This window comes from Mustelus asterias, chromosome 7, assembly GCF_964213995.1.
Source record: "Mustelus asterias chromosome 7, sMusAst1.hap1.1, whole genome shotgun sequence".
In the NCBI taxonomy this organism is placed as follows: domain Eukaryota; kingdom Metazoa; phylum Chordata; class Chondrichthyes; order Carcharhiniformes; family Triakidae; genus Mustelus; species Mustelus asterias.
The window spans coordinates 74,603,735-74,615,577 of NC_135807.1; the positions used below are offsets into that span (position 1 = coordinate 74,603,735).

Below are 11,843 nucleotides of genomic sequence, written 5' to 3' on the forward strand. Positions count from 1 at the left end.
ATAGAAGCTTCAGGGATATAGGTACTCCGAGGAATGAAAATACATGGGTGACGGTTAGAGGGGCTGGGAGGAAGCAGTCAGTGCAGGGATCCACTGTGGTCGTTCCCCTCGGCAACAAGTATTCTGCTTTGGATGCAGTTGAGGGGGACGACCTACCAGTGGTAAGCCACGGTGACCATATCTCCAGCACTGAGTCCGTCCCTGTGGCTCAGAAGGGAAAGGGGGAGAGCAGGAGAGCAATAGTTATTGGGGACTCGTTAGTTAGAGGGACAGATAGGAGGTTCTGTAGCAGCGAAAGAGACTCAGGGATGGTACGTTGCCTCCCGGATGCCAGGGTCCGTGATGTCTCGGACCGTGTTTTCCGGATTCTTAAGGGGGAGAGGGAACAGTCACAAGTCGTGGTACACATCGGTACCAACGACATACGTAAGAGAAGGGACGGGGATTTAAAACAGGAATTTAAGGAGCTAGGGTGGAAGCTGAGAGCCAAGACAAATCATGTCGTCATCTCTGGTTTGTTGCCGGTGCCACGTGATAGCGAGTTGAGGAACAGGGAGAGAGTGTAGATAAACACGCGGCTGCAGAGATGGTGCAGGAGAGAGGGTTTCAGCTACATGGATAATTGGAACACATGGGGCGGCACGGTAGCACAGTGGTTAGCACTGCTGCTTCACAGCTCCAGGGACCTGGGTTCGATTCCCGGCTTGGGTCACTGTCTGTGTGGAGTTTGCACATTCTCCTCGTGTCTGCGTGGGTTTCCTCTGGGTTCCTCCCACAGTCCAAAGATGTGCGGGTTAGGTTGATTGGCCATGCTAAAAAAAAATTGCCCCTTAGTGTCCTGAGATGCGTAGGTTAGAGGGATTAGCGGGTAAATGTGTAGGGATATGGGAGTAGGGCCTGGGTGGGATTGTGGTCGGTGCAGACATGATGGGCCGAATGGCCTGTTTCTGCACTGTAGGGTTTCTATGATTTCTATGATTCTGGGGAAGGTGGGACCTGTACAAACACGATGGGTTGCACCTGAACCAGAGGGGCACCAATATCCTGGGAGGGAAATTTGCTACGGCTCTTCGGGGGGGGTTTAAACTAATTTGTCAGGGGGATGGGAAAAGGAGCTGTAGTCCAGAAGTCAGTGTTGAGTGTAGTGAGGTACTGAGGAAGATATCAAGGTCGCAGGAGTGTACTGCGTAGGCAGATCCCCCTCGGGTGACCAGGGTGAGGTTAGGGCCGGTCAAGGACAGTAGTGGGAACTTGTGCATAGAGTTTGAAGAGATAGGAGAGGCGATGAAGGTAGGTTGAAGTGTGTCTACTTCAATGCAAGGAGCATCCAAAATAAGGTAGGTAGGTGAACTTGAAGCGTGGATTGGTACTTGGGACTACGATGTTGCGGCCATTACGGAGACATGGTTAGAACAGGGACAGGAATGGTTGTTAGAAGTTCTGGGGTATAGATGTTTCAGTAAGAGTAGGGAAGGTGGTAAAAGAGGTGGTGGAGTAGCATTGTTAATCAAGGGTAGTTTAACAGCTGCAGAAAGGCAGTTCGAGGGGGATCTGCCTACTGAGGTAATATGGGCTGAAGTTAGAAATAAGAAAGGAGCGGTCATGTTGTTAGGAGTTGTCTATAGGCCCCCAAATAGTAATAGAGATGTGGAGGAAGAAATTGCTAAGCAGATTATGGATAGGTGTGGAGGTCACAGGGTAGTTGTCATGGGTGACTTTAACTTTCCAAATATTGATTGGAACCTTTATAGGTCGAATAGTTCGGATGGGGCAGTTTTTGTACAGTGTGTGCAGGAGGGTTTCCTGACACAACATGTGGGTAGGCCGACAAGAGTTGGGGCCACATTGGATTTGGTACTGGGAAATGAACCGGGCCAAGTGTTAGATTTGGTTGTGGGAGAGCACTTTGGAGATAGCGACACAATTTGGTGTCTTTCATTATTACAACGGAGAGGGATAGGGCCGTACGGCAGGGCAAGGTTTATAATTGGGGGAGGGGTAATTATGATGCGATTAGGCAAGAATTAGGGAGCATAAGATGGGAACAGAAACTGTCAGGGAAAGGCACAAATGAAAAGTGGAGCTTGTTCAAGCAGCAAATACTGCGTGTCCTTGATAGGTATGTCCCTGTCAGGCAGGGAGGAAATGGCCGAGTGAGGGAACCATGGTTCACAAAAGAGGTTGAATGTCTTGTCAAGAGGAAGAAGGAAGCGTATGTAAGGATGAGAAAACAAGGTTCAGTTGGGTCCATTGAGGGTTACAAGTTAGCAAGGAATGAGCTGAAAAAAGGACTTAGGAGAGCTAGGAGGGGGCATGAGAAGCCCTTGGCGGGTCGGATCAAGGAAAACCCCAAGGCTTTTTACTCTTATGTGAGGAATAAAAGAATGACCAGGGTGAGGTTAGGGCCGGTCAAGGACAGTAGTGGGAACTTGTGCATAGAGTTTGAAGAGATAGGAGAGGCGATGAATGAATACTTTTCTTCAGTGTTCACCAAGGAGAGGGGCCATGTTTTTGAGGATGAGTGTGTGATACAGGCTGATAGGCTGGAATAGGCAGATGTTCTGAGGGAAGATGTATTAGCAATTTTGAAAAACCTGAAGGTCGATAAGTCCCCTGGGCCAGATGAGATATATCCTAGGATTCTTTGGGCGGCAAGGGATGAGATTGCAGAGTCTTTGGCTTTGATCTTTGGGTCCTCACTGTCCATGAGGATAGTGCCAGAGGACTGGAGAGTGGCGAATGTTGTTCCTCTGAACAAGAAAGGAAATAGGAATGACCCTGGTAATTATAGGCCAGTTAGTCTTACTTCGGTGGTCGGTAAGTTAATGGAAAAAGTCCTGAGGGATAGGATTTACGACCATTTAGAAAGATGCAGCTTAATCCGGGATAGTCAATACGGATTCGTGAAGGGTAAGTCTTGCCTCACAAATTTGATTGAATTTTTTGAGGAGGTAACTAAGTGTGTCGATGAAGGTAGAGCAGTTGATGTCATATACATGGATTTTAGTAAGGCATTTCTTAAGTTCCCCCATGGTCGGCTCATGAAGAAAGTAAGGAGGTGTGGGATAGAGGGAAATTTGGCTAAGTAACTGGCTATCTCATAGAAGACAGAGGGTGGTGGTGGATGGAAATTTTTCTGACTGGAGACCAGTTACCAGCGGTGTACCACAAGGATCAGTGCTGGGTCCTCTGCTATTTGTGATTTTTATCAATGATTTGGAGGAGAGGGCTGAAGGGTGGATGAGTAAATTTGCGGATGACACCAAGATTGGTGGAGTAGTGGATGAGGTGGAGGGCTGTTGTAGGCTGCAAAGAGACATTGATAAGATGCAGAGCTGGGCCGAAAAATGGCAGATGGAGTTTAACCCTGATAAGTGCGAGGTGATTCATTTTGGTAGGACAAATTTAAATGCGGATTACAGGGCCAAAGGTAGGGTTCTGAGGAATGTGGAGGAACAGAGAGATCTTGGGGTTCATATCCATAGATCTCTGAAGGTTGCCACTCAAGTGGATAGAGCCGTGAAGAAGGCCTATAGTGTGTTAGCGTTTATTAACGGGGGCTTGAGTTTAAGAGCCGTGGGGTTATGCTGCAACTGTACAGGACCTTGGTGAGATCACATTTGGAATATTGTGTGCAGTTCTGGTCACCTCACTATAAGAAGGATGTGGAAGCACTGGAAAGAGTGCAAAGGACATTTACCAGGATGCTGCCTGGTTTGGAGGGTAGGTCTTATGAGGAAAGGTTGAGGGAGCTAGGGCTTTTCTCTTTAGAGCGGAGGAGGTTGAGAGGCAACTTGAGGTTTATAAGATGGTGAGGGGGATTGATAGAGTGGACGTTCAGAGACTATTTCCTCGGGTGGATGTACCTGTTACTCGGGGGCTTAACCATAAGGTTCGTGGTGGAAGATATAGGAGGGATGTACGAGGTAGGTCCTTTACTCAGAGAGTGGTTGGGGTGTGGAATGGACTGCCTGCTGTGATAGTGGAGTCGGACACTTTAGGAACTTTCAAGCGGTTATTGGATAGGCACATGAAGCACACTAGAATGATAGGGAGTGGGATAGCTTGATCTTGGTTTCAGATAAAGCTCGGCACAACATCGTGGGCCGAAGGGCCCGTTCTGTGCTGTACTGTTCTATGTTAATTTTAAAATATCAGATCCAAACAATTCAGGATCCCTCCTCAAAGGATATGGTGGAGATGAGTTTTTGAATGAAAATCTACTTTACAGAGGACAAAATGATGACTAATTCCTATTGGAGTGGCAATACCTTTGTATTATAAATCAGCTTTTCCAGCCTTAATCTTGGTCTTCTGTGTATCCATCTTCTGAAGGTGAAGAATATAGATATTTTACTTGATGGACTAAAGTTACGTGTCACCTGCAGAAAAGGGTTTCAAAATTGGAATTGATTTGTGCATCATAAGATCTTTCATTAATATGCATTTACTAAATTAGTAGTTTCACTTAATTAAAAAAGTAATTTACTAAATGTGTATTTAGGAATCAAGTCAAATATATTCCTCTGGAATATTTCTGATTATTTGTGAATGTATGTGGATCCTAACTTAAAGTATATTTTGATCAGCTGCTAGCATGTGCCAGAAACCAGCAGGCGGAACTTACCTCTGAGGCCGAGAGGCTTATACAGGGGTATTACACTGCGAGTCGGAGAGTCCGAACTGATCCTGTCCATGGATCTAAATTTTCCCCAACTGCACTGAAGACATTGTAAGTCATATTATTAAAATTCATCACCCAGTGATATTTAGTAAAATAATCTACACGGCCTTACTTATGCAGGAAGAACAACGTAGCATTAATTGACAATTAAAGCAGGTTTATAATATATTTCAACTAAGATGGTACAGATGCATTTTGATTTGAAAAATCTGTGACTTTTAAAAACACAATTGAAAATGTACTATAGTTAATCCTAAATTCCCAGTCTACCTAATATTGTACAAGATAGTCTATAGTCCATTCAAGAGAAACTGCTTAGCTTTTACGTCTGTTCTTTGATCTACCGCAAAAGGTATTAATGGTGAAAAACCTTGTGCAGATTCTAGCCTTTCTGGGGTTTCAAAACATGCCAAAAGATGGTAACGGTATGAAAGAACTAATGTCACAAGGTGCCTATATTTTCTAAAATAGCACTTTTCTCTTACCTCCACACTGTCACAAAGATGGTGGAGAATTTGCTGCATTTCTGAGTTTGGAATCTGAGGATGGAATTTTCTGCTCCCACCAGCAGTGGGATCCTGGCGGATGGGCTCACTAAATTTGAGAAAAGCCAGTTTCCTGGCAGCAGAAAATTAGTTTGGACTTTTGTTCTCCTGACTTTCGAGGCAGGTCGAATTTCCTGCTGAGCTATGTCAGGAACCATATATGCATTCATTTGCATCTCATGATTGGAGGGGCAACATGGTGGCACAGTGGTTAGCACTGTTGCGCCACAGTGCCAAGGGCGCAGGTTAAATTCCAGCCTTGGGTGACTGTGTAGAGTTTGTATGTTCTCCCACTGTCTGTGTGGGTTTCCTCCAGGCGTCCCAGTTTCCTCCCACAGTCCAAAGATGTGCAGTATAGGTGGATCAAGCATAGTAAATGCACGGGGTTATTGGAGTGGGGGGTAGATGTGCTCGGGTGGGTGACGGGCCTGGGTCAGATGCTCTTTTGGAGAGTCGGCATAGCCTCAATGGGCCTGAGGATGGAGCATGTAGGAACAAAGTGTAGTGAAAGACTGTCATCAGGGAAGGATTCTAAGACTATCCAAGGAGGAGTCAGGATCTGTCCTGGGTTTGTGGCTATGTTGTCAGGGGCATATTGAAGGTGGCATTGTGGTACAGTGGTTTGCACTGCTGCCTCACAGCGCCAGGGACCCGGGTTCGATTCCAGCCTTGGGTGACTATTGTGTGGAGTTTGCATGTTCTCCCTGTATCTACGTGGGTTTCCTCCGGGTGCTCCGGTTTCCTCCCACTCTCCAAAGGTGTGTGGATCAGGTGGATTGGCCATGCTAAATTGATCCTTAGTGTCGGGGGTTATCAAGGTAAATATGTGGGTTATCAAGGTAAATATGTGGATTATCAAGGTAAATCCACATATTTATGGGGATAGGGCCTGGGTGGGATTGTTGTCAGTGCAGGCTCGATGGGCAGAATGGCCTCCTTCTGCACTGTAGGGATTCTGAGAGACTATTATGGTGTTTAGGCCATGCTGTCGAGGATATAAGAACAAAGAACATGCCCTTTGGCCCTCCATCATGATGCCCTAACTAAACTTTAAAAAAAACCTTCTGCCCTTACTCGGTCCATATGCTTCTATTCGCTCCCTATTCATGTACCCATCCAGATGTCTCTTAAATGTTGCTAATGTATCTTCTTCCATCACCTCCTCTGGCAGCGCGTTCCAGGCACCTACCACTGTGTGAAAATCTTCCCCTGCGCATCTGCCTTAAACTTTCCCCCTCTCACCTTGAACCTGTTCCCCCTTGTAATTGACACTTCCACCCTTGGAAAAAGCCTCTGACTATCCACCCTGTCTATGCCTCTCATAATTTTGTAGACCTCTACCAGACCAACCTCCAACCTTCCACTATCACCCTTCAAGTCAGTCTCATCCTCCTCCATCCTCACTGCCTCCTAATTACCTTTCCTTTTATCAATATCCAATCTCTCGCTGTTATCTTTGAATTGATCGTTAACTATAGTGATATTTCTGTCCTCCCTCAATGGGATGGATGACTCCATCCCATTGAAGGTCATTGATCTTGAAGACTGTCCTGGGGCCATGCTGTTGAGATATATTAAAGAGACTGTGTTGGGGCTGTGTGGGCCATGTTAGAGGGCTCTGCATAGCATGTATGTCTCACTCCAGTCTTGGGTGGAGGAAGGCCTCTCTGGGCAGAGGCAGTTGCACACAGCAAGGTGTGCGGGGCACGGTCAGTTACCTAAGAAATTTGGTCCTGGGAGCTAGAACTTTTAGGCGGGACTCTGACTTAGAGGCGTTCAGTCATAATCCCATGAATGGTAGCTTCGCACCATTGGCTCCTCAGCCAAGCACATACACCAAATGGTAGCGTGAGGCAGCTGGCACAGTCATGATCAGGGAAGGCATCTGCACCCTGTGAGTCAGTAGCTGAAAAGTCATAAAGGGAATTTTGTATGGTGCTATAGGGGATCACGGAAAGTCAGGGTGCATGTGGCCTTGAAAAGGGCAAGGGTCAAGTCGACAAGGGCATGGGGCCATTGATGTTAAAGGGTTCAGGAGGGAGATAGGGAAAGGTTGAAGGCTGGTCTCCCATGAAGGTTAGCAGCATCATCTACAATCTCACCCTGCAATGTCGCAGCTCCAATGTGGAGATGCCGGCGTTGGACTGGGGTGGGCACAGTAAGAAGTCTCATAACACCAGGTTAAAGTCCAACAGGTTTATTTGGTATCACGAGCTTTTGGAGCTCTGCTCCTTCATCACCACTCACCTGATGAAGGAGCAGCGCTCCAAATGCTCGTGATACCAAATAAACCTGTTAGACTTTAACCTGGTGTTATGAGACTTCTTACTATGGGTGAACTTGTCTTGCATAAAGACAGATGGATTGACTGTGAGTGCTATGGATGAAAGAACAGTTCAGAAGCATACATGCTTGCCTTGTGTGCTGAGCCCTTCCCAGTGCAGAGAAGGTACCCTGGAGCTGAGGGCATTCTCATCTCATGAAGGGCAGGCCGCAGAGTTGGTTGGCAAGGACAGAGATCAACCCTGCACAGAAGGCGAGATCGGCCTCCCTCAATTCCTGCTCAGCAGGAATCATGCCGACTTTCCTGCCCGCCACTGCACTTTCTCTCCAGAACAGAAAATTTCACCCACAGAATAAGTTGTACAGGAGCAGAGTATTTACTCAGCATCTATCTGGATCTGGTTATGGAAATGTCAGATACTAACAAAGTTTTCCATATTTCATGCTTGATAAGCATAAAAATTTGCCCATAGATCCAAAGCACATGCACACACACTAACACTTGATAATCTTAAGCAGCAGATGAGATGGAACCTATTTTTAAAAATCTGCATATAATTTAAGTTGTATTTGTTATGCATAATAACAGGCACAAAGTAATAACTATAAAGATATATTTTAATATTTGCTAAAATATTTAATGTTTCATTTTGCAAGTTATCATTCTGATAAATCATTTGATTAAATAATTATATTCTCTTAAAACTATTATTGTATTTTAAAATTGTATATTAAGCACAAACCTCTCTCAGTATTATTTGTAATTATAGTAGAATTGTGTGAGAATGTGTGGAGTTTTGCAGCTAATACATGTCAGTGGAGCAGCAGTTAAATTATTTATGTTTTAAACTTCTGAATCTTTTCCAAATTGACAGAATGTCACTGTCTGAAACACATGCCAAACTCAGCCTGAGAAACAAAGTATTGGAACAGGACGCTGTCATTGCAATCTTGCTATATGAGATTTCCATCACTGCAAGGCATGGTAATGATGACTGCATCCCTTTCAACAATAATATCAATTCTAGATTGTAATTGGAAAAGAAAAATACATTTTAAAGGGCTAGAAAGCCTTTCAAGTATTGTAAACTTGTAACAAGATCTAGTACATAATCATGAATTAAATTCATTCATGTTCATTTCTGTAGGTACCTCAGTGTTATGTGTGGCTCCTAATGCAGTGTTTCCATTTGATCTGTGTGATGAGCACAGCCTAAATCAAAGAGATATATATTTGGTACAGTTCCATCAACAACTGTTACAGTTCTGTTCTACATATGCCCCTGGGATGTCTGTACACTTTCCTGAAGAATAACTGGAAACAGATTTATATGCATTGTACTGAGAATTTTCCATCAACACTTGTGTAATTTTTGTATTATTGCTTTTTAGTAACTTTTTATGAATGTTGAAATTCAATAAATATAAAAGAACACAAATGATAACTTATTGGTAAGGATAATAAAATTTATTGAATTATGTTACTTAATATAGCATTACATAAAATGTATATTGCTAATATTTAATATTTATTCTAATACTTTTGTAGAAGAAAATCTCAAGTTAAAGAACAGAAAATGATACTAATAGCTCTAATGTTTGGTATTAAACAATGATCCTTTGCTTAGCATCTATATGTGATTATTTTTACAACATACAAGGTTGCATTATAAACAGAAAATTATAAAGGGGCATTCACAGGGAACATCTGAGCAGGTAGATTTCCAATTACTACAAACAAGTGTGGTATCCCCACTCTCTCCCCCATTTTTAGCCACCTTAAACTGTGGAAGCTGTTGTTTTATTCTGTCAAGGAATAGCTCATTATGCCCTAATACAGGCATCCTATAATAAAAATATTAACGTACTTTGCAAGATTCTGTGACTTTATTTAGGTGTGAATTAGATTCTACCATTGATATCTCCTCAGGTTCAGTGGCATCAATCACTGAGTTATTTTGTGGCTGCTGATTCACAACTGCTCAGTTTCTACTGGTGCAAAGCAAGTGCTTGGGAAACAATGAAACTCCTTTATGATCTGGATTGGATCTGCCTTTCACGTGTGTCTCTTCAACTTCACCAACTGTAGAGCAGATTATCATTAATGAGACGAAGTTTGATTTGATTCATTAGCTTTATTCCACAGTAAGATGAAACGTATAGTTCAATATGATATAAAATTTTTAAAAATACAATGTTATTCTACTTAAATAAATACTCTGCATTTGTCCTGCACTTCTGGAGTAGAACTTATATTTTGGGCATAAAATTAAATTAATAAATAGAAAAAGGAGCGATCTCAGTGCAGATAATTTTTTTAAAAACATTTTTAAAACGCAATTAAAGAACCAAAAATATTACTTTGTTAAAATCTGGGCATAATGTGGAGCTGTCCCTGAAACAAGAACAATTGGAGGATAGTCATTTTTTGAGAATCAAGGCTATGGCCAGTTTTGTGCTGAGATTTGTTCACATTGAGACTTTCATTGACTGATTCCATGGATCTAGGGCACTTGACCATATTACTCAGGTAATTCACTGCAAATGTTTTGCAACCTTTAAAGTCACATAATTGATATGCAACCTTGGTGCAAATGCAGAGAAAATTCCAGGCCCTAGATAACCTTTACTGTAATAATTCTATAATAAATCTGAGATTAGAGAGAACCTCAAATATATTTAAATACTTAAAGTGACCTTAGTAAAGTAGTTTTAATCAGATCCACATATTAAAAAAGACAAATTAATTAAGATGTCTTCAATTCTGGCTGACTTACTGTAAACACTAGGTGGCAGTAAGAATGTTTGTTATGCAGCAAAGTTTAAAAGTACCCTGCTGTATCTCACTATTTGTCTCCTTCACATTGGCAAGTTTAGTAACTGTTTTAAACTAATTCTTCAATGATGTACTAAATATTCACTGCATATATTTTTAGTAGCTATCTTGTAATGTTAATGTTGCTTACATGATTTCTTTAAAAGGTTAGTGATGGTCAGGAGAAAGGATGGGTTAAGAACGTGCATTTTATTCAAGGTATTCCCACTTTTTATTGAGCAAAATGATTATTTGAGGTTTTTTGAGAGTGTAATTTTTCCTGTCAGCATGGAGATATTTGGGTGTTATCCAATTCCCTCTCACTTTATGGTACAATTTCTTTGATAAGGGGAAGGAGTGTATTTAGACTGAGACCTGACTTCAGCAAGCTACACTACCTCCTATCTTCTCTTTGAAACAATGGAGGTGGAAATTCTGACCAAGTCAACCTCTGTACCATTTTCAGTGAGCTGGGCAGGCCCACAGTACTTTAGGGTACTGATTAATCACCCAGCGATAAATATAACCTTAATGGATAGAGCTGTCATTGAGGTTTGGATTCTTCCCATTTGATTTCAGATAACCATGTAAACCAATATCCTAATAGAATACGTGATGATTGTGTCCAGATAAGCAGCAAGAAACTTTGTTGTTAAGTTGTATGTCCTTAACTGGTTAAACTCCAGCAATATCCATGCTCCCAAATGAGGGTTGCTTGGATTTTACCCTTCCAACTTCCAGCAAAGCTCTGTGGACTTGAATAAGTCGAACATGTCTGGTGCAGGAGAGAATAGGTGTATTCCTTATGAGGCAAAAAGAACAGTTTGGGTTCCACCAGGATCAATCAGCTTTTGACCTCATTACAACCTTGGTTCAAACATGGACAAAAGATGTTTTATTTAGCGAATGCAAAGTTATTAACCCAAGCAGTTTCTTCCAGTCCTGCTGTGTTAAGTGCAGATAGACCTCCGTTGAGTCTCTGGATTGAACACTCTTCTAAGATGTGGTGCATGGTTTTCACACTCCCACAGGCACATAAGGGGCTGGTACTAATGTCCTATCTGTGGAGGTTGGTCAAGTAGGGGCCATGGCCAGTCCTGAATCTGTTGAGGGTGGACCACTCTTCCCTTGGAAGATTGAAAGAGTCATAGGGTGGAATTTCCCCGTCCCGCCTGCCACAGGAATCAGTGGGTGGGACACAGACTATGCAAAGGTCCATTGACCTCAGGTGGGATTTTCTGGCTTTGGGGCAAGTGCGGCCAGAAAATCTCGCCCATGCAGTCAGAGTTTTACAGCACAGAAAGAGGCCCTTCTGCCTATCATGTCTATACTGGGTGTCAAGCACCTGTCTATTCTAATCCCACTTTCCAGCGCTTGGTCTGTAGCATTGCATGCTATGGCGTTTTCATGGGCTCATCAAGAATGGACAAGGGGCGAAGTTAGGAAGAGATAAGTTTGACTTTCACTCTCCAACCTTCTGGACATAATTTTAGGTTATAGTCTCTGACTCCATTTT

The 11,843-nt window shown here is 42.9% G+C and overlaps 1 protein-coding gene across 1 annotated transcript in view; it reads left to right on the forward strand.

The window, feature by feature from the left end:
- The window catches only part of mcmdc2 (minichromosome maintenance domain containing 2), a 50,972-nt gene extending 41,595 nt beyond the window's left edge, over positions 1 to 9,377 (forward strand). The window contains exons 12-14 of the mRNA XM_078216281.1: positions 4,590 to 4,732; positions 8,388 to 8,497; positions 8,661 to 9,377. Of these exons, the coding sequence (XP_078072407.1) occupies positions 4,590 to 4,732; positions 8,388 to 8,497; positions 8,661 to 8,827 (420 nt within the window). The 3' untranslated portion in view covers positions 8,828 to 9,377. The remainder of the gene's footprint in view (positions 1 to 4,589; positions 4,733 to 8,387; positions 8,498 to 8,660) is intronic.
- The last annotated feature ends 2,466 nt before the right edge of the window (positions 9,378 to 11,843 follow it).